This window comes from Zosterops lateralis (genome assembly GCF_965231275.1).
Source record: "Zosterops lateralis genome assembly, chromosome: 1".
NCBI lineage: Eukaryota > Metazoa > Chordata > Aves > Passeriformes > Zosteropidae > Zosterops > Zosterops lateralis.
In genome coordinates, this window is record NC_139762.1 from 118,105,026 (window position 1) to 118,128,169 (window position 23,144).

At 37.6% G+C, this 23,144-nt stretch overlaps 2 protein-coding genes and 1 long non-coding RNA gene across 6 annotated transcripts in view; 2 read left to right on the plus strand and 1 right to left on the minus strand.

Annotated features, from left to right (window-relative positions):
• LOC310913636 (serine/threonine-protein kinase Sgk3) overlaps positions 1-7,320 on the plus strand; it is a 55,531-nt gene extending 48,211 nt beyond the window's left edge. For all 4 annotated transcript variants that reach the window (XM_083869234.1, XM_083869235.1, XM_083869233.1 and 1 more), the window contains 10 exons: positions 336-393; positions 1,199-1,282; positions 1,379-1,510; positions 2,718-2,830; positions 3,042-3,078; positions 3,193-3,279; positions 4,048-4,143; positions 4,969-5,124; positions 6,154-6,243; positions 6,701-7,320. In XM_083869234.1, the coding sequence (XP_083725360.1) occupies positions 336-393; positions 1,199-1,282; positions 1,379-1,510; positions 2,718-2,830; positions 3,042-3,078; positions 3,193-3,279; positions 4,048-4,143; positions 4,969-5,124; positions 6,154-6,243; positions 6,701-6,871 (1,024 nt within the window). In that variant the 3' untranslated portion in view covers positions 6,872-7,320. The remainder of the gene's footprint in view (positions 1-335; positions 394-1,198; positions 1,283-1,378; positions 1,511-2,717; positions 2,831-3,041; positions 3,079-3,192; positions 3,280-4,047; positions 4,144-4,968; positions 5,125-6,153; positions 6,244-6,700) is intronic.
• Positions 7,321-10,658: 3,338 nt separating this feature from the next.
• Positions 10,659-20,737, plus strand: MCMDC2 (minichromosome maintenance domain containing 2). The gene is given in 15 exon segments (XM_083866712.1): positions 10,659-11,306; positions 11,309-11,329; positions 11,332-11,507; positions 11,599-11,658; positions 11,965-12,160; positions 13,120-13,242; positions 13,406-13,513; positions 14,243-14,371; positions 14,890-15,121; positions 16,776-16,975; positions 17,295-17,461; positions 17,797-17,973; positions 18,670-18,812; positions 19,030-19,139; positions 19,587-20,737. Coding segments are annotated over 15 exon segments (2,124 nt in total). The 5' UTR covers positions 10,659-11,191; the 3' UTR covers positions 19,754-20,737.
• A 110-nt stretch (positions 20,738-20,847) lies between these two features.
• On the minus strand, positions 20,848-22,605 carry LOC310912269. Its single transcript, XR_014590640.1, has 2 exons — positions 22,499-22,605; positions 20,848-21,683 (listed from the first exon to the last, which is right to left on the minus strand). It is a non-coding gene; the product is annotated as an uncharacterized lncRNA (long non-coding RNA).
• Between the last annotated feature and the right edge of the window lie 539 nt (positions 22,606-23,144).

Here is a 23,144-nt window from a genome sequence, read left to right on the forward strand (position 1 = left end):
TCCAGGAGATGTCATGGTGAAAGGGAGACTTAAAAATTAACAAGAAACTAGACCATGGAGAATGAAAGAATGGTCTTGGTTCTCCCTTACATCATAAGGTTAAACTTAGTAAATAAAGTAAACTCAGAGGATGCAACTTGAACACTTTGGCTAGAAGAAAATGGAATTGTAAAATGAAGAGGAGTTGTCTGAGGACAGGTCTGCAGAAGCAGTGCTGAGTGGAACAAAGAAAAGGGGGGTGCTTACAGGCCGTTGTGCTGCACTACACTGCTGTACAGCTGTAAGGCTTGTAATTTCTACCCAGATGACCTGTCTCCTTCCTAAATATCTTTCAGTGCTAAACCAACAGACTTTGATTTCCTGAAAGTTATTGGGAAAGGCAGCTTTGGCAAGGTGAGCTTTTATTCCTGTGTCTTATGGTGGTGGAAGGATGCTCGCTGGTTTCTCGTGCTCAGTGACTCGAGACTTGGCCAGAGGTTCCAGGAGTGGTGTTGCTCTAGGGTGGCCCATAAGCTTTTCTGCTGGATCCCCATTGCTGCTGCTTTGTGGCCTTGCCATTTTTTCCCTGGTGCAGCTGTTGGCTGCCTCAGCCACTTGTTGGGACTAACAAAAGGGAGATTTTCCCTTTCTCATTAAGGGTAGTTGGGATCCTCTGTTTCCCCCAGGGAGGAAGGGAGGTACCCCTATGCTTATGCAGCAGCTGGAGTACAAATTGTGCTTTTCCTCTTGTTGTCATGGACAACATTTGTGAAACCTCTGATACTATGGAGCAGTGTGAGCAACAGCACATTGAAAAGCGACTTAAATATTGATATTTTACAAAGATGCCAAAGAGAATCCCTCTTGAAATCTCGGTTTCCAAATTATTTTTCATGTTGTTATTTTTCATTCAATTATTTTTACACTTTATCCAAAAAAAAAAGCTGAAATTAATCTTGATAGAGATTTAGCAGGTCATAGAAAACAAATGTTATAATTTAGTCTTTCATGACACCACTGTCAGGATAAGTTTTTACTGAACTAACTGTAAACTCACTTTATTGGCAATTACATTGTTGACTGACTGTATTAGAAGCGAAGAAACTGTATTGTGAAAAAAATAGCATGAACAGTTTCAAGTCATGCTGAAATGATAAAATATTACCAATAGTATGTGAACTGCAACAATCACATTTCTTCCTTCTTTTGAATTTCACAGGTTCTTCTTGCAAAACGAAAACTGGATGGGAAATACTATGCTGTCAAAGTGTTGCAGAAAAAAATTGTTCTCAATAGGAAAGAGGTTAAGAGAAATAGTCTTTTTCCACCCACCTCCCTTGTTTTTTCCCTTAATTACAAAATTATTCCTGTTTACTTATTGATCTCGTACTTCTTGCAGCAAAAACATATTATGGCTGAACGTAATGTGCTTTTGAAAAATGTGAAACATCCATTTTTGGTTGGATTACATTACTCATTCCAAACAACAGAAAAGCTTTACTTTGTCCTGGATTTTGTTAATGGAGGAGAGGTATGTGGTGGTTTTGTTTGCATTTTAGTCTGTCTATTCTGCTAATTCTAGGTGGGAGGAGCAAAATGGTCCTCTACAATGGGCTGTGATCAGCATTCTCCCAGTTTTGAAAATCCTGTTATCTGCTGTTGCTACAGACTTCTGTAGCTATTTGGACCCTGTTCCTGTTCTTACTGACAACTTTAAATTTATTCAGGCTTGTCAGATACAAATACTGTATTGTGCAGTTATATAAATTTACCTTTATTATGAATTAATCTTATGTTTACATTTTTCACCACGTAACACTGTCTTCCTCTTGCATCTGCATTAGGTGAGATGCTGATATTTGAAAAGACGAAGGAAGGAAACTGACAGCTGAACTTATTAGTTTGTGTCAGAGTTGGGACAAGATGGGCATTTTTCTTGTCTAATGTACTGTCACCTTGCTTAGACTGTATTAGCAAAATCCTGGTTTGCTCTACTCTGAATTGTGGCCAGAACTTAGTTTTGTATTGTTTCAGGCAAAATAAAATACAGTTCAAAAAAGCTTTCAAATTTGAATGGAAAGCTTGGAAAGCTGGGGTGGCTTTTTATTTTTCATGGACTTTGTAGGCAGACACCAGAAAACTTTGTTTTTCTTAACATCTTTACAAGTTGAGTGTGTAGTGTAGTTGAATCTGTATGTTTATAATTTAACCTTTGTCTAAACTTTTGTATCTGCTCAAATTATTTTCAGCCAGACAATTCTCTGTAGTAGAGAGAACTGGTGCATCAGCTTGGAATATACATCTCACACAGTGATCTACATCTAGGTTATTTCAGAATACAATTCTATAAATAATTATGCAAATCTTTGAATACATGCATTTGCAGAAATGAAAGATGACTTATTTGACACCAGGTTATATATTCTGCTTGGAGGCAATCTTGCATAATTTAGTCTTGCCAGCTTCTATTCACAGCTTAGTGATTTACTCTAGTTCATTTTGACTAGTTCTGGTTTTAAGGGAATGTGAGCTATCCATCTGAGCCACAAAAGAGAAGCAGGGGAGAGAGTAAAGTAATGACTAAGTCATGCAGTAAAACCAATTCTATTTCATTGTATTTTCTTATTTTTTTTAAAGTGGACAACAAAATAAATTACTCTTCACTGTAAAATTATGTGTTATTAACCAGATTTGTTTTGTCTGTGTAATGTTCTTCTTTCCTATTTACATATTTGCAGCTGTTCTTTCACTTACAAAGAGAACGTTCCTTTCCTGAGCACAGAGCCAGATTTTATGCTGCTGAAATAGCCAGTGCACTGGGCTACTTACACTCCATAAATATAGTGTACAGGTAAGTTTCTGAAATGTATCCTTGTCCTGCAGAAATTCAAAATAGGACAAATTACCAAATAAAAAACTCTACAGGAAATCATCTTATGGGAAACATGAACATAACAGTTTCATCAAAACTGGAAGCTTTCAGCTGAAGAATAATAAAAGCCCTTGCTTCTGAAGCTCTTGTGACTGCTGTTTTGATTTACGACCTTTTCCTTTTTTAATAGGGATTTAAAACCAGAAAACATTCTCCTAGATTCACTAGTAAGTGTGCAAGATTATTTCTGTTCTCTGTGTTCTCTCACAAAATTGACACTTCTGTGTATTCACATGTTGAGCATGTTCTCTTTTTAACATATCACTCTTAATTAAACACAGGGTCATGTTGTGTTGACAGACTTTGGACTTTGTAAAGAAGGGATTGCAACTTCTGATACCACTGCAACTTTCTGTGGGACCCCAGAAGTATGTTGACAATTTTCATGGGTTTTTTATCTAATCAATGATTGTTGACTGTTATTAATATTTGTGCAACTGCAAGGTGAAATACTATATTTTGTACTGCTGCAAGGTTTGCATCCTTTTAACAACCTGAACCAAACCAAGGACAAGCTCCCTACAGATTTATTTGTTGTTCTTCTTACTAATATGCAGTGTCCACTGCTTGCTGCCCACATGGCCATACCTCATCTCTTCCTTCCTCTGTTTCTCCAGCCCTTTTCAAATACCGTTTTCTCTCATGTCTCTTAACTGCTGGGTAGACACAGGACAGTTAGCGTGTCTAACAGCTGCTGCAGATTGGTTAATATCAATCTACTTAACAATATCCTGCTTTTGATTCTTAGTAAGTTTATAGGGAATTAATATCTGTGCCTCAAGCAAATAACTGCCTATGCACAAAACTTTGAACTTGCTGACTGAGTTATTGAACTCTATTGTCTTTTTATTGGGAACTGCACTGGAAAACTTAGAATGTGGAAGGCTTGAACACATATTGAGGGATTCACTGAACAGAGGATTAGAAACTTTGGTAACTTGATAAACATAGTTGAAATTACAGGAAATACCTTTGAAGGCAGTGCAAGAGGAGTGAGCTGTAGTATTTAGTTGAAACATTTGATTGTTATGAAGCAACTTTTCTTGAAAATGTTTACTGTGAAGTGACTAAACCCTAGGTTTTATCCATGCTAGCCTAATTCTCTAAAGTACTTTTTTTATTTTTATTCATTTTAGTATCTTGCACCAGAAGTCATTAAAAAGCAGCCCTATGACAACACAGTAGACTGGTGGTGCCTTGGTGCAGTTCTTTATGAAATGCTTTATGGACTGGTATGTACCTGATATGTAAAGGTTTCTTTCCTCCCCTCTCCCCTTTTATTTGAAGTAGCCTTTGAGTGTTCTTAAAGATGCTAATTTTTTCATAGCATTGGAATACTCCATTTAAGCAGATTAACATACTGTCTTATATTTAACATAGCACTTTTTTTTTTAATCTTTTGGATTTTACTTTGCCTCTTGGTGTCTGACAGTTCATGGGAAAGCAAAATTGTAGACATCAGCAAAATCAGTAGTCATCACTTTGAGGGACTATGAGAGTAAACTGAATCAACAGTGATAATACACAATAAAAAAAAACCAACAGCTTATAAGGAAAATTTTGTCAGATATTGGAATAAATAAAATTAAAAGACATTTATTTTATTAATGTTTCTCAGGTTTTCTCCTAGCTTTTGACAGCATTGGAACAAAAAAACTTATGCTTCTTCTAGTCAGTAATTAACTCCAGTAAGAATCTGTTCTAGTTTTCTCAAGTTCTGTCTCTTCCCATAGGGCCTTAAATAGGGAGATGGATTTGTTTCCCATTGTCAGGTTCTTTTCAGGCAAGTTCAGTGGGAGCTTTGAAGCTGGATGACATCTGTGGCTACTTGGGAGTGTGAGAACACGTTAGGAGTAGAGGAAGGCGGGTGGTGGGAAGTTATCAAGTGTCAAGTTCTGGCAGTGGTGATGACTGAGTTAGAAGTTAGCAGTGCATGAAAAGGAGATATCTGCTTCACTGCTAGCAGCTTGTATGTCTTAGAGAATCATTTACATATGTAACATATGAAACAACATTGCATGTGGCTTCATATTCATGTAGAACTTGTATCTTTTTAGCCTCCTTTTTACTGCCGTGATGTTGCTGAGATGTACGATAATATTCTTCATAAACCCCTGGTTTTGCGCCCAGGAATCAGTCTTACAGCCTGGTCTATCCTGGAAGAACTTTTGGAGAAAGATCGGCAAAGCAGACTAGGAGCAAGGGAAGACTTTGTAAGTAATGTCCTAATTTATCAAGCCCTATTTCATTTAAAAGGATTCACCAAATTAATGTGCACAGCACAGGATTAATAGTTGGAGATAGAAATTGCATTGCTGCATCTGTCTCTGTTTTCCTCCTTTTTATTTCTTCAGGAAAGACACCAGTGGGGTCAATCCCTGGAAGTTGCTGGGGATAGAGAGCAATGTTGTGGGGTATTTTGAGCTTGGTTGCTGCTGTACCTGTCAGCAAAGGAAAAACAGTTGCTCGTGTAGCAGTCACTAAGGTGCACAGAAGTAGGTTTCACTGTTGATAGTGAAACTGGGAAATAATCAAAAGAAAAGGCTGTTATGTGGTAATACTAATGATTTGGAAATCAGTCTTCAGGTAAAGAGGAACACTAGTTTCATGCAAACAGCAGCTGGTTTTTTAGCCTTAAATCATGGCAGACATTTTCCCAGTGTAGCAACAAAATCTTCGTTTGCAAAAAGTTGATGTGAGCAAGTTACTGGTGTCTGTGTGATGAGGAATCATCTAGAGGATGTACTCCATCCATTGGTGAGATCTTTGTAGTCTTTAGTTTGCAGTCCTTATCTTAGTCTGTGGACCTTGTAACTGAGTGAGATGAAAGGACTTAGCACAGCTGTTGGTTGCTTCTTAAATAGTAAGTGTATTACAGAGTTGTTGAAGCAGCTCTTCTCACACAGTGATATGCTTTATAAAAACTTAACAAAACTTTAAGGCAGGAACAGATACTAACAGAAAACATTCTTGCTCCATGGTAGACTTCAAGATTGTTGATTTTAGGGCTTAAAGCAGAAAGTATGATCTTAGAAGGAAAACCGTGTATAGATGCAGTCTCACAAATTTTAATTGCTGTTTTTAGTCACTATGGCTTGTATTGCAAAGTAAACTGTGAATAAACAAACTGACCAGGACATGCACATAAGAACTTCCCAATGTGCATGTGGTATGAAGTAATGTTTACTACGATGCATAGGATGGAATTATGAAATGTCTGAAATCTTTATTGTTTGCTGCAGCTTGAAATTCAGAAGCACCCATTCTTCGAATCTCTCAGCTGGACTGATCTTCTTCAGAAGAAGATACCGCCACCATTTAATCCTAATGTGGTAGGTTGCCTGGGGGGTGGCAGTGGTTGTTAGTGTTTCATCTCAGATCACACATCACAGAATATGCTGAGTTGAAATGGACCCACAAGAATCATCAAGTCCAGCTTTTAAGTGAATGCGCCTCACGGGGACTGAACCCATGAACTTGGTGTTCCTAGCACCATGCTCTAATCAACTGAGCTAATCTCCCGAAGAGAAACTTCTTTTCATATTTTTTTAGGTTTATCAGATCAGAAAGAATGTAGGATTTAGTCAAAACTCCAACCTAAATGAAAAAAACCCCAGCCTTTTAATACCTATTTTCAGAGAGAGAGTGGTATGCTTTTTAAAATTTCTTTTACTTAGAGTATAACAACAAAATAGATAGCCTTGAGAGGTGAATTTGGAATCTAAAGGACAAGCACAAGTTTAAAACACTGTATTAATTGGATGACTGACAGATCCTTCTGTTTCCTAGGTTGGACCAGACGATATTGGGAATTTTGATGCTGTGTTCACAGAAGAAATGGTCCCATACTCAGTTTGTGTTTCTTCTGACTACAACATCGTTAACGCCAGTGTCCTAGAGGCAGATGATGCATTTGTTGGATTTTCTTACGCACCACCTTCTGAAGATGGGTTTTCCTAGGAGCTTAGAAGTGAAGAGTGGTTTGGAAGTCTTGGGTTGAACTGAAATGTTAGCATTATGGACACATTCCAAAATAGCGTAAATAGTGCCTCGTCTTGTATGTAGGTTGGAAACCTATGAACAAACTTTCTCTGCTGTATAGGAGGAATTTGGGCATTTTGGATGGCTTTCTTTGGGGTTTGAACTGTTTGTTCCTGCTGCAGAAAATATTTTTTAAAACCTTTAAAAAGCATTCTCTACATATTTTTTAAGCAAAAACACTGACTGTTTTCCTCAATCCCTTCGAGTTTACATTCATACCTATCTAATTTGGCTGGCACAAACAGCAGCAAATTTAGTAAATTTATAAATGCTTTTGTACTTATTTACAGTGACTTTGTGCTTGAATTGTAACTATGCAAATTGTCTTTTGTATATCCTGGTTTAAAAAGTAAATGTTTTCCCTGTTACCAGTTTGGAATATGTGTTAATTTACCTGTCAACACTTAAATGATATAAGTTAAGGACCAAGATTCTTAAAGGACTTCTTGAGAACGAAAACTTGGTCACATAAAACTGGATTGTTGCTCTTGTACTTGCTGAAGTACCCATTGACTCAACTGGATTATCTGAGGTATGGGGGATTTCTCAAAGCAAGGACAGAACAAATTAACTGGATTGATTTGATAACATTACTTATTATGTGTTCTGCTTTTCTTTCTTCCCTGAGCTAAGTACGTCTATATTTCAATTACATTAAAAATATTTTTGGTTAAAGCTCTGCTTCTCCAAAGATCTAATATGCAATAATCATGGTTACTTTAAAAGTAAGTCAATTAGCTTTGACATTTTGGGGGTGGGTGGTGAGATGATCATGCCAAATATTAGGGATTCTTCTTGCAGATTGGTAGTTTAAAACACTTGTATGTTCCAAATTGATTGTATTTCAGTGTTCATAGCAACTTGTTTTTGTGTTCCAGTTTGCACCATTTTTAAATCTTCACTTGATACTGGGGGAAAGATGTAAATTACACTGATAATTTTAAAAAATGTGAAAAGCTGTTGTATTTCTCATAACATACACGTGTATGGACAAACATAATTCTGAACAATTTCTGTTTAAGGAAATTCTTTTTAAACAATGCAAAAATTGACTGCAGTTACAGTGTATAAAAGGCATATAATAGTAGTAGTTTTATTATATATATATTACTTGTAAATAACAACATATTTTTGTCTGTTACTCCAAAAATGTTCAGTGGTTTTTTGTTCATAAATATGTTCAGTTAAATGCCTTGATTTGAGAGAAGTCTGGTAATATACTGATACATCATAATGATATGTAAATTGAATGAATGTTACATAAATTTCAGGTATCTAAGTCACCTTGTTTGTGGCAAAATAAGCAGCTAAGATAAATACTGTTTATACTGCCTCAAGATCAGATAAGAATTGAGAACCTAGGGGGGAGAGAATGTATCAAATCATAATTCTTTTGAAATAAATGTTGTATCAATACATTAGAAGAGTGGAAAGTAAATCAGGATTCCTTGCTTATCTGAAGGAGTATCTCCTAGAGCACAGTCTCCTGAATAGTGTTTAAGTGATGCAGTTGCTACATGAGGTTTTGGAAGGAGTGATTGGGTAAAAAGTAAGAATTGACATTGGCAGGGGAGGGAGGAAGGAAGGAACTGTATAATTTGTGGTAGCAAAATGGTATCTTGGCACTCATTTTCCATAGTTCTCTTCTGGAATGTGGGATGGGTGGTGTTTGGTTGTTCTGGTTTTTTGGGTTTTGGTGGTGGTTTGTTTTGTTCTTTTTATTTATTTATTTATTTATTTATTTAAACATGGCTTTCTGATGGGAGTGGGAAACAAATTGGTGGTATGAAAGGAAGTATCCATTCTCATACTGAATTTTTAGTCTGTATGCTCCTGAAATTATTGTGAAATCATGTGGCTACTGTAAGTACCTTCCCTTCATGGCAAGGAGATAAAGTGCTGTAGAGGGATGGCAAGGAGAGGGAATACTTCAGAAATTGCTGTTGTGGGAACTACCCTTTTTCATTTTTGTCTCATATTCCAGGATGTTCATATCTAGCTGCCTGACTGGATGAAGGATTTTGTTTTTTATTTTGTCAGAATTCGGGGGTTCTTTCCTTTAAAAAACAAAGTAGTGTGGCAGTTGAAGTTATTTCTAGGAGTGCAGCTTAAAAATTGTTTATTAAGCTTTTTCCTTCAGCAGACTCTGCCTTTTTGGCAAAGTGTGGATGTGTTCCACACATCACTCACAGTATTTCTATACGCAGTGCTCTTGTTCCACATCTCTGTGCATCCCATGAGGGAGGTTTCCAAAGTAAGATGTGCATTTCAAGTGTTGTAGCTGCCTCACCCAGGGCTGAGCTGAAAAGTGACATCTTAAACACTTAGAAAAGCCTAGAGAGGAGAGTGGGCCTGCACAGGAACCACCTGTGTTACTCCTTTCCCGCTTTGGCTGATAAGTAATAAAGGGAGGCAAAAATTGCCTTTTTGTGACCAGTGTAGGGAGTTTGTTCCACATGTCTGTAGAAGAAGGGGACTTGTTCCTCGCCTCGCAGAGAGGGAGCCCAAGCACTCCGTGGGAGGCCAGGCCTGTCTCCGGGAGCGGCGCTGCTCCTGTGAGCTCTGCGCCTGAGGGGAAACGGGACGCACCACACCAAACATGGACTGACTGAAATCAGCACGATGGCTGTAAAAACGTGAACTGAACACGACACAAACTGAGTTCAGAGGTAAGTTTGGGAGTGCCTGACATGCTAGAGGCAGGAGTTACATGAGAGAGAGTGGTTCTGTGAGTAAGTTGCCGCAGTATTTGTAGGCAGACGAGCCCTGTCCCGTGCCCAGCGCTGCCCGTGGTGACGGCAGGAGCTCTGGGGCCGAGCCGCGTGTGGGCGGCTGTGGGCTGGGCTGGAAATCCCTTCCCGGGCACTTGCTCTGGAGCACGGCCGGGCCCTGCGGGCTGAGGGGGAGAGCCGAGGCTGCCCAGGCCCCGCTGCGGCCGCCCCGGGACAGGACGGGCCGTGGGAAGGCTGGAAGAGCTGGTGGAGAGCTCGGTGGGGCAGGGGTGCCGGGGGCGGGAAGCTGAAGCCAGGCGGGAGGTGCCGGCTGGCTGTGCCCGGTTATACCTGGAGTGTGGGGTTAGCTGGCTGGTGAACACCATCACCTGGTCAGGAATTGTTTTCCGAAGTTTAGGCATGTCCCAAAGACATCGGGGTGGGGGAAAGGGAGGAGGAATCCCTATTATAAACTGTCTTTTAACTTGTACCTTTGTTTCTTCAGGCACTAAACACATCCCAGCCCACAGTGTACAGTTGTCAGGCCACACTGAAGTTGTGCTGGAGTCCAATCACTCCTCTCGGAGGTTGATCTGTTTGTCCTCCCAAAGTCATTTCTGTGAGCTCCTACAGGGAATCTCTCATATGCTGTGAGCTTTGATTCCTCATCAGCTCAGTAAACCCATTACCAGGTAGCTAAGCCTTATTTTTAAGGATTCGAGTGTTGTTTCATATTGGTCGTCTACAGAGAGGACTAAGGACATTTTGCAGAAGAAAAAATGAAAGATATTAAACCAGATGCATATATACAAAATACCGTATTTTTGCTTTAGTAATTCTCCTGCTAAATTCTGCAAAGTAGTGCTTCATGGTACAAGACTACTCTTAAAAAAAGAAAGAGACGTGGGTAATACACAACAAAAACCACACTGAAGAGCACAGTCAGCCTACAAACCAAAACTGTAATTGTAAAAGCTTTGCCAGAGGGAATCAGAATTGAATGTCTGTGTACATACATGGAAATAAGTGCAAGATCAGCATCTTGAGTGGGTGCTACAGGAGATCACAGCAGGGTAGGAAAGTCAGATTTTAAGAAAAGAGATGTTGCCCAGTTTCACACTTTTAACAGACATGACATGACAGACTACTCAAATAAGGGAGATAAAATTTTAAGTCTTCCTTTTGATAGACTGATTATAAAATCTACAGGAGAGGTTACATTAAATGGAAACTTTAATTTCATGGGTTAGGGAATTAGGAGAGTGAAGTAATTCACCGAGGAAAACACTCAAGCATTCCTCAGAAATTTACTCTAGAAATAGGGTATGCTTCAGTCATTGGAAAGAGCTTTGAACTGAATTTTAAAAATCCTTCAAGAATTATGTAGTTTGAAAAAGAGACAGTTTTAATTTTGTATGGCTTTATTAATATGTACCTTTATTATTACTATTATAGCATGGCCAGTGCTACCATAATTTCTTCCCAGTTTATTCCCACAGTTGAATAAAGAGTGCAAATATCTTGGAAGATGGATCCTGAAATACAGAAAATGAAGGAAGTCATCCTTGTCTACCTTGACAGAAGTGGTGGCCTTCAGAAATTTGTGCAGGATTGCAAAAAATATAATGGTATTACTGAACAGATAAGTTTGTTAAATTGATACATAATGTTACACAAATCTCTGCTATTTTAAGGTACTTTTTGCTCCTGCAGACTCAAAACAAAGCTATGCTGTTTATCGTTTCATTATTTCAATCAATCCTTCTGACATTACTGAATTGGATGCAACTCTTGGAAACTATATTCTTCATAATCCCCTACAAGCTGCACAGATTTTTCAGTCAGTAAGTCTATAATAGATGAGTAGACAAAAGTCCATCATCTAAATTTTAACAAGATTTTCCTTTCTAAAACAAAGTTATTTTCCCATCATAGGTGTGCTTTGTAGCTGTTAAGACATTATCATTAATTGAACAATTGCAGACAGAAGCCCAGGTGAGTCTGCATTGGTTTTCTCCATTTAGATCTTGAATCTTCCAAGTATCATGAGATATTAACAAATATTTTTGTATTAAGTTCTGATTTTCCCTTTGGTTGCAGTATTATTTATAATTAAAATAACTGGAAGCCTCACCTAACAATGTTTCACTTGTGAGATTAATTAATATGAAACCTAGTTACTCTTCTTGTATTTCTGAAATTTTTAAAGTTATGTATGTTATGTGTTTGTCCATGAAAAGTAAAGCAGTTTTAAATAAAAGTATGTTTTTATGATATTAATGCAATTGTGTCTCTTGCTAGATAAGTATATTGCTGAAACCAACACATTTGCCACCTTTACCAAGTTATGTTCTGAGTCTTTCTGCATATCCCTTCAATTACACATCTCCAAGATTTTATATGTCTGAAGGGATAGTGATTGCAATGGGAACTGTAACAAAATACACACAAGGAGCAAGATTTCTTTGTACTGAGGAAACCTGTCCATTCTCTGAAGGTAGTAAAAAATAGAAAATCAGTATTATTTCAAAAGCTTTTAAATAAATTTGGTAATAAGAGATTAAAAACCTAGCCTAACAAAGGTATTTTCCTATATAGTTTTATTATGCATGCATTTTTGTAATGAGCACAGCAGGATTTTTGTTAATTGGAGTGGACTTGCTCAGCATTCTTAAATGTTTTGGAAGAATAGGTATGCCAGCAATCCCTTTTCCTAATGCTGAAGACAGTTTATAGAAAAAAACATAAATCCCCTGTATAACTTCAATATATTTAATATCTTAAAGAACTTAACACTTAAATATCTTAAGCAACAATAAAATATCTCCAAAGTAAATAAGCTAAACTAGTAAAATACCTTTTTCCATGGAAACCATTTCTGTCTATAAAAAAAAATACCACAGAACAATATACTTAAGTGGGTGGGAAAAGCTTCTAGCATAGAAGAAGTGATGCTTTGATGAGTGGTTGACTTTTGTGGAACTACTACTTTGAGCAGTAGTACTGAACTGCTTGTCCCATTGCAGAGGGATGCCCTTAGGCCTTTGAGGCTGTTATTTTGCTTCTCCTGTAGGAGACCATACAGTTATAAAAGATAAGCAAAATCCCAGAGTTTGGAGACTGCAGATGAAGTCACACAGAGATCTTTACGAGGACACGTCTCGAATAGTGACCATCCATATCCCAGGTCATTCCACGCCAGGCAGAAGCCGCAGTTGCTCGCTCCTGTTCAGCTTGGGAATGTGCAGGAGGAAATTCTGCCATCTCGTGGCCAAACACAATAAATTAGATGGATTATTTTAGTGGAAAATGTAAGGGAGGCTCATCCAAAGAAACACGTAATAAACTGAGAATTTCACTGTCCAGTATTTTAATTGCTTCTGGTCTTCATAGGAAATTTAAAACTAAAGCTGTGCCCTCCATTTAAATCGTTGGTAAATTATTACTTTTTTTTAGGGTTTAGATGCATCAGAGTGCATTGTCCTGGAGCTACAGAGTCTGCTACAGTGAGGACAGATTTTGTGTGTAGTTTGTGTTCTTCACCACTGCAGGAAGACATGAAATTTAGAGTACTTGGTGGTAGGATCTATGTAATTTTACTTTTAGATCTGGTAGTTTCCTACTTCTGTTACACAATAAGTAAACAAAATACTTAAGTGGAAAAAGCTTATAAATAAACCAGTCTTTTAAAGAAAGATGTTTTCAAGAGAATTAACCTTTTTCTTTGCCTTTGTTTTGAAAGATAAACAAATAGTTGAAATGATTGATGCTAAAATTCTGAATGCTTTGAAAGGATATTCCATTGATAAATCACATTTTAGGATTCAGGCATTTACATTGTTCTTGAGAGGTAAGCTGAACTTTGGAGTTCTGTCAAAAATGTTTTAGAACTGATCTTTAATAATACCTTGAAACGGTAGCTTTTTTTTTTTTTTCTAAAATGGTGAAAGTTTTAATTTATATCGCAGTTCTTTCTGTACTTCCCCCCCTTAATTTTGTTGGCTCTAGTGATCTGTGTGGTTACAGTGTTTTTCAGGCTGAGATTGAGATCTGATTGGATCTAATTCTCATTTTCAAAAAATAAATGGGATTTGGGTTTCTAAGTTGCACAGGAATAGAAAGGTTCACAAAGCTATTTGTGTGTCTTTTTGAAATCTCTGTATCTCCTCTTTATTGTATTGGGTTTTCTCTGACATTTTATAGGACAGTGACTGATAATGGTGGTGCCACAAGTTTCAGAGTAGGAAATACACTTGCAAAAAACTATCCCTTTTCTTTTCAATGCAGGATTAAATGCATTGTCCATTTTCTTGATCATGAAATCTATTTTCCTTCACCTGGTGTGCCTTCCTTACCTTTTGCACTAAATAATTAAAATTGTATGTTTGATTTTATTCTGGTCCATTACCCATCTGGCATCCAGCTGTTTTCTGCCAATGTTAAATCATAAACTCAAACATTCAGAATGTCTAGAAGTTTTCTGACCATGTCTTTAAAACTGTTTTTACATATCTGTAAAAACATATCTAATATATCTGTAGCTTCACCTTCCTACACTTAGTTTTTTTATTCTTTGCAGATGAACTGGCCAATAAAATGACAATAGGAAACCACTACAGGATTATAGGAATTCCAGCCTGTGTACAAAATGGCCTACAAGCAACTGCATGTATAGAAGTCACTAGTGTACAGCTCTATAAACCAAATGGTAAGAAAGTTCCATTAAAAACTAACTTTAAAAAAACCCTGAAAACCTCCTAGAAAAAAATCTTGAGAATTGGTAAAGTTTTTTATTATCTAGAGGTCCAGATTCCAAAACCACTCAGGGACTTTCCTCTTACAGTCTGAATTGTGTACCTCCTGTTATTTGAGAATATCTGCTTTTGCTCACTTTCCATGCATTGGGAAACTCCCTATTTACTGTGGTTCTTCAGCTCCTCTTTCCATCTTCTCCTGTCTGCTGGAAAGTACTCTGAAATCATATTAAATGAACCTGATATTTCAGTTGGGTTTTCCTTTCTTATTCCATCAGTTCTAGCAGATCATGTCTGCTACCTTTGTAGCAGTAAAATTAACAGTGTCAGATGCTTACATTCTGAATTTGTTCTTAATACATGGACATGTTCTTGGTAAGTTTTTGTATCAAGACTCCAATGGTGATTTGTTCTAACATACCTGCACAGGTCTCTTCAATGTGTTTGTTCACATGTACTTTGTTTCCATTAGGCCCTTCTTTTGTCAGTGACAATTTTAAGTATCTGCTCTCACTGACTTCAAGTTCATGCTGGAGGTTTACTGCTGTCCTGGCCAACATCTTTGCTTCTCAAGTTGTTCCACCAGGCACTTACAATACTCTTAAACTTGCAATATTGCTGAGCCTAGTACAGACATGTGAAAAAGAAAATGCAGATTATCTGGATCTCTTGATTATGACAAGTGACACTCTAGTAATTGACAGGTAAAGAGATTCCTTTTTTTTTACATAAATTAGAATTTAAAATCTAGTCTTTTTAAAGATGATAGGATTGGTCTTACATCAAAAGCTAAAGACTTTGTTTTAAAAGAATATACAAGGTTCCAACTTAGTTAAAAACTCAATTTTTTTTCCCTGGGACATTTTTCAAATGATAAATCTAGATCAGAACTTCATTAATTATAAAACCTCCTAAAACCCTCATAAGATTCCAGTAAAAAATTAATACTAGCACTGTTTTGCAGAGCTCAGATAAAATATTCTTTTAAAATCAAAACTGAAGGCTGTCCCAGAAACTGGTATCAAAAAAAAAAAAAGGCTCAACTTTTCAAACCTTGTGTCAATTTAAGCCCTCTCATCACCGATTCCCAGCTAATGGCCTTTTAAATAAATAAGCAGTGTATAAATAGATACTTACATTTTAATCTATTTCATAAAAAACATTCAAATAAGGTATCAGAATTCATATATATCTTTACACATAGATTATAAATCTGGTTCTGGTTGTTGTTGCCTTTAAATATTTTTCACTATGCATTTTATGTATTTTCCTATTCATGCAACTGTTAACACAATTCTACATACACTGCAGAAAAGTACAATATGCTCAGATTTACATTAATTTAAACAAAATTACTTTCTTCTTCCATAACTTAGGATCTCTGAAAGAGGCATGAATTTTACTTTCATTTGGAAGTTATTTAATCAATTCAGTAGTATTTTTTGTTGTGGAAAAAAAATCCCAGAACTTTGACCACTTCAAACTTTAGCTGTAGAAATTAGTTCAAATTTTTAAAAACAGGAACTGCAAGATTTCTTTTTTCCCAGGTTAAGATTTCTTAAGAGAAACAGTTCAGTGTTTTAAGAATCAAAACATCTGGTTAATATTAAAAATGGTTGCACACTGTAAATCATGATCGATATTGCAATTTGTACTGTCTTGCATGTGCACTGTATTTACTGTCAGCAGCCTGTCAAAGTAGGCATTTCCTACATATTTCCATTGGTGCAAAACCCTATTTACTAATTCTTCCTAATTTTACTTAGTGATTTTCTCCCAGGTCATAACAACAGGACTAACCATGCTCTGACATCTTAAAATCATTAAGAGCCTTTGATTGTGGAACCAGACAGACAATTTGCAACCTCTCTGTGCCAAAGAACACAGTACAAGGGATGAAAAAGATGTTTTATACCTTCTTTCTCCAAAAGAATTGGAGGGGAGCGTGTAACTCAGGAAGGCAGAGCTTTCAAGTTCCAGCCTTTTTATTTTTCCCAGATGGCCAAAATTACTAATCCTCTAAACTTTTACATCACTGGAAAAGTTTCTGTAGAATAGAAAGAGGAGTTAACAATGTGGGGTTAAATTATGAGACATCTTTGATTTCCTAGGAATTACTTCTGCAACCCCTGATTTGCCTCATATTTAATCCATAAGAAATATAGTCTTGATGACAGCTGTTGGAGACCAGGCTTGAACCTCTACTTTTGCATTCAAAGTTAAACAATTAATTTTGATGCTGGTTTCATGTTAGGGGTTTGTTGTTGTTGTTTTTAAGTGAGTCTTAATCCTAAATAAGTTTTTTTAGAAGTGAGTAATTTAACAATTCATGACTGACAAAATTATTTCATCCTCCAGGCTTCTGAATTACAGCTTATGTCTTCTGCCTCGTGGCATACGACACCCACCTTCCAGTGACATCTTTCCTTCTGTGTCCAAAGATAAACATGGAAGTGCCAGTATTCAAGCCTGCAGTGCTGTGCTGGCCAAGGGTGGCATCTGTTACATAGGAGACTTAAGTTCATATAAAAAGGATAAACTTGAACTTCTACAGTCTGGTAATCTCTCACCTAAAAAATGAGGGGACAGAATGAAACAAACATGCAAATTCAAGGCTAGGTTTGTTCCTGGCTTATGGCCCTCAAATACTCCAAAAATCTGTGTGCTGTTTTTAATGGGTCTGTATAAGACACAAAGACAAAAAAGCCAAGGTCCTGTAAATTTAAATCTGCTACACTACAGACATTCATTAATCATAACAATTCAGCAAAATCATAATCAAAGTCATAATCATGACTGATTTCAGATGTGTGTGGGACTAGAATTTATAGCTGAGCTAAATCTGTCATGTAACTGATGAATTTTGTCTTATCCTAGTGCTAGAGAGCAGAACAACAACAGTATTTATTCCTGGGAAGAAGTATGGAGAAGAGGCTGACCAACAAGTTACTGTTTCAGTTCAGACCAACTTTTGGTCCTTTGTAGATGTGGACTCTTCCTCAAAGAAGCATATACAAAAGGAGAACTTTCTAATTGGACAGATGGTAAAGCACATGCCTTGTTATGAGAGGAACTGTGCTTATAGCTGTCACTTGTGTGTCATTCCCCCTAAAAAATAATGAAAACGATAAAACTTGTATTTCCCAGGAAGTCACAACTGAAGTAACTTGATATAAAGTATCTTCTAAAATGGGATAGCTTTCCCAAAAAAGTAGGTGTCATTCAAATAAAATTTTATCAAGTATTACAGGTAATTCATTAGATAATCCTGCAGTATAAGTGAATATAGGCTATTTCAGATATAAAACACTGTGATGTTTCTACAAGTCAAGAGCCCAAAATAAAGTAGATGTTTTCTTTCTATGGGTCTTCTCTTTAGGATGTGAGTTTGATTCCATTTAACCTTGTAGATGGTTTTGGGCTCTTGATCTACAATGAATTTCCTTCCTGTCGCCTGTCTTCTCCTGTTGTACATCATATCTTGAAAAAAGCCATTAATCCTGAAGCCATACTGTACAAAGCCTCACAGCAGTTCAGAACACAGGATTATGAGGAGGTAACAGATTATACACGATAATTTAGAAATGCATATTTGTGAATATCATACTGGGTTTGGCATCAGAAGGTTCTCTCTGCTTACTTATAATACTCACTTTCTGCCCCTTCCCCCACCATATTTCCACTAGAACCATTAGGATCATTGACAAAAGCAGCTGCAGTTCTTGAAAGGGTCAATATAACAAATACAGTTTGAGTGTGTTTCTGGAAAACAAAGTTAACATTCATATGAGAACAGATCTCTAGAATTGATTTTTGACCAAAAAGTTTACAATCAGTGGTTGTAAGATAATATTCCATTCTAATTAAATTGTCAATAGCTGTAGCATAACAAAGAGATGATTCCCCAGTGTTCCAGGCCAGGCTGGATGGGGCTCTGAGCAACCTGGTCTAGTGGAAAGTGTCCCTGCCCATTGCAGGAGAGTTGGATAATATTTAAGGTCCCTTCCAACCCAAACCACTCTATAATTCTGTTTACTATCCAAGATCAGTCCTTATTATCATCCTTCATTATTTTCCTTATTCAGCATAGCCAGATGGTGACAACTGTCTTTACTATTATTTACTATTAAAACTATTGGTAAAATATATTGTCCACCCTGTATTACTATGCCATTGGTATATTTAAAGGTGTGAAAAAAGGTCAAATCCTAATTTTCCAATTAGCTATTTAAAATGTGTGCCCTCTCTCTAGTTTATTTTGTTTGCTAGGAACCTTCATGTTGAACTGAGCTCAGAAGCAGAAAGTCTCATTCAGGGCTATTATCTTGCAAGTCGCAGAGTGAGAAGAGATTCCATTCATGGATCAACACTATCAGCCTCTGCACTAAAAATTCTGTACGTCCTACTTTCCATTATCAAAGAGAAATTTACTAACCTGCTCAGGACCTTGTTTAACAAAAACTTACATAAGTGTAGCTGCACAGCTCAAGTATGAAAAAAAACACCCCAGTGTTAACTTTTAATTCACACAAGTGCTTGCCACAAAGCAAGATACATTGCATTCATGCCTGCAGTATTTTTGATTTCTGACCTGCTTCTATTGATCTCTCAGGATTTCACTGGCAAAGGCCCACGCCAAGCTCAGTTTAAGACAGACAGTACTTGAGGAAGATGCAGTGATTGCCATCTTGTTACTTGAGTCATCGCTGACCCTAAAACATGGTAAATAATCCACAACAGTTCCTCAGTCCTGGGTCATCACTGTCAGATTTTGTCAGTCTGAAAAAAATTCTACATCTATTGATTGCAATAGCAGGTAATTTCAAATCAAAACCCAGAACTTCCACTGTTGAAGACTAGTATTGGAGAAGTCTGTCAGTTTGTCTCAGTGCTGTAACGAGGCCACAGGCCAGCACCAAGTCTGTCCTTCATGCTGATTTATTTAAGGTATTGCTCAGGTTAAACTAAGGACAGATTTCCCTGGGGAAACCCTGGAGAGTTTTTTTTGTTTATTAAGCATCAGTCATATTTGTTCACACTCAGATTTGGAAGCAAGACAAGAATTATGATCTAGGATTGCATTACTAAGTAATTTGCACGACAGCTCTTTTTTCCCTTTAAAGTAGTGGCAAATATCAAGTCTTACAGCTTCATTTCTTCTTTGCCTAGGTACATCTGCATTATGTGTAGCACCAAATCCTGTATTTCCATTTGACCTCAGTAATGAAAACTCCCTGCAACAGAGAGATATTTACCTCATGCAGTGTCACCATCAACTGCTGAAGTTTATTGCTGCCTATAGCCCAGGAATTCATATTAACACTAACGAAGAGTAAAAGCTCCACTGTAAGTAAAGCCTGAGGCTTTGGCTTTTTGAGAGGCTACAGTTAGAAACAGAAAATTACTAAAACCTTAGAAAACAGTTTAGTGACGTTTTACCAAGTAATAAAGCATAACTGATAGGACTTGAATTACAAATTTTGTGAGTTATTTGGAGGCAGGAGGGATGTCTTCATCCTGAAAAAGTCATGGCTTCAGAATACAGTCCAAACCACAACTTCTCTTCCTGGCTACCACTCTCCATTCATAGTTAAGCAAGGAGTAATTTAGGATTCAGGATTTTTAATAAGACTACAACTAAAAAATTAAATCACCAGTTCAGAATCTATGTTTTATTTCAGCTACCTGAATTCTGCAGATTTTCTTGTTGCTTCCTTTCAAATGTATCACCCAAAGGGTTAAGGAGATTTAAGAACATTAAAACTCTTCTTCTCATAGTTTAAGTCAACAGTCTTTAATTACTCATGGTGTATAGATTTTGAAATGTATAAAAGTATTATCATACTGCTTCATGCTCTGTGTCTTTTTTACATTACAGCAACATGAGATTATACAAGGATGCCAGATGCTCCTGCAACCAAAACCCAAACCCAACAAAAAAGCCTGCAAAACAATCAAACCACAAAAGAAACCCACCAAACCACACCAACCAGTAAAACCCAGTGTTTCCACATTATTTTATATTGACTGCAGGGGATAGTAGAGTAGGTAGTTAGTTAGGTAAAAAAATATTAGACAACTTAGTAGGGCAGGTAGCTCAATGAGTTTAACTCTACCTCACTGTAAGAACAAATGAAGAAAGTGTAGTAGGAGATGAGGTGTTTGGAGCACAGTATGCTTCCCTAGCTATGGGCTTTCCTGTATTTCATCTCTTCCTAGTAAGGACATAGCACTAGACATAATCCTCATCAAGACTTGCATCCAAGAGATACATGATAAATAAAAAAGCTGCAGTAAAATTGTACAGACTTCCTGTCAAATCTGGACAAGCTGAATACTTAAGGCTTGTGTTACTCCTATCCAGGATGTCATCCAGCAGGATCAGAGTGCTACTGCTCCCACAGCCTCAACAAAAAAGTTACTGAGAACAGAAATCCAAGATTTTATTCAAACCCACTACTAACACTGTGAACACTCATACAGATAACACAAGTTTCCCCACATTTTAATCTTTGCCTTATTCGCTTTTGATCCATTTATTTGATACACTCAAAAGTTCATACTAAGTTCTAAAACTGCCCATAAGGCCACTTTTCTTTCTAGAATGACACACTACCCTGAACTTCATTCCAGGATTATTCATTTTCAGTGAACAGCTGCTCCCTGCTGTACTGTGGAACCAAGCAGTATTTCTGATGAGCAGGAAGGGCAATAGAAGCATTTCCAAGTGCATTAGAACTCCACATTCCAGGCTGCTGTTTTCAAGCTAAGAACAATAATAATAATGAGTTAGTTTCCTGTACCCTTAATCAATCTTGTACAAAGCTATTACCCTCACTGGCATCTCAGATCTCAAGAATACACATCAAAAACATTCAGATGGGTAAACGGCAAAAGTCTCATCATTATGCCAGGAAAATTACTCTTTAAGGGTAGACAGGAATAGAATTCCTTTATAAACCACTATTTTTGAGAAGCAATATTAAGGGATTTTCTGCAAAAAGAGCACAACATTTTATCCTTGCTCCTCCCCAGTTTTTCCCATGAGCTCTTGAAAATTGGCAGACTTGTAGCAGTACCACAAGGAAAGGATGGCTTTCCCTGGATGGCAGTACAGCCTGCAGGAACCTGAGTACTGTGACAGTAAAAAAGCAACTGACCTCCTTAAACACCAACACTTCTACAAGTGGCTGGACTCTCCTGTTGGCCCTATGTGCACACACAGGGCTGGAAGACACTGGAGGTCGTCATCTGATGTCACAGAACCTTGAAAAAAGAAATAAATAAAATCAGAAATGACAGGAACAAATCAAACTGGAAAAACCCTACTGATTAGCTGGCACATCAGATATACAACACTGCTCATCACAACCTTCAGTTGGGTAAACGGCAAAGGGTCATCATCACTGTGCCAGCAGTTTCCTGCCTGTGCAAGACTGTCTGCTAAATACAAGGGAACTGGTTAAGTTTGTCTCAAGCTGTACTTCCATAAGCTGAAGCAGAGCCTTCAATTTAACTGTTAAGCACAGAACAGATTGAGTACTGCCAAGAACAAGAGAAAAACAGCTCTGTTTGGGCACAAAAATGCAGGTCCCTCTCTTACATTCAAACCTCAGATACCAAACATCTTTCTAGAGGTAAAACTCATAGCACAATCACTTTTCCCTTTGGAATGTATTCCAAGACTGATACAGCTGAAGTGCCAGCATGGATTGTGATCTGAACATACTGTTTTTCACTTAATTCTCTCCCTTTCAACGAATATCCATTAATTCTTCAAATCAGAAGTCATGTTTCCCCAGTTAAAAACTAGGTTCTCTTGATACAAGCCTCTCCCTTCTGACTCCCTTGGGATTCTTGAATTACACCTACATTGTTCTGGGGAGCAAATCTCTTAGGAGATTTTATAGCTGCCATAATACCTTTTGTTAGGGTTTCAGTCTTTTAACCCTACATACAATCATATTTCTCCTTTTTCCATCTGAAAGGGAATTTGCAAGCCATTAAACAGCTTCAGAACTCTTGATCTGGATTTCATGATGCTTCCCTAAACATCTCTAAGCACAGTAAGAAATACTTACTTCTGTAGCTCCAGAATTCACGTGGCATCTTTCTGCTTGCAAGGCATGGCAGAATCCAGACTGAGGATTCCCAAAGCCATTAACAAACTCATCTTGAGCTTCACTTTCTGCCTAAAACAATGAAAAGAAGATGTTTGATTCAGAGAGCTCCACTGCTGAGCCAGGAGCAGAAAGCAATAAGACTTCTTTGTAAGAACACTAAACAACAGTAAGCCAGTTCAAGAAACACCAACCCCACGCTCTCCTTGTAACTACCTGGGACAGAGCATCAGCCAAATCAAGGTTAAGCAGAGGCATGATCATTTTCCTAAAATGAGCTCCAACATGAGGAATGACTGATTTCAGGACAAGTACAGTGCTCCTAATGACCAGCTAGGCGGGGGGGAGAGCACCCTGGCTGGGTATAGCCTCTAACTCCTGTTCAAGTGTGACACCCTGGGGAAGTCACTGATCTTTTCCCACCAGCTGAACTGAGGTCAGCACTCACACTGCAGTCTGCAATGCAGGAGAGCATTACCCCAGAGGCTGCTGATCCTCCTGGGGCCCTGTCCCTCCAGACCCCACCAGTTCGGATCTGTGCCTATAACCCAAAAAAGGGCACAGTCTGGGTCACCTCACAGCTCTTGCCCAATTCCCTAAAGAAAAA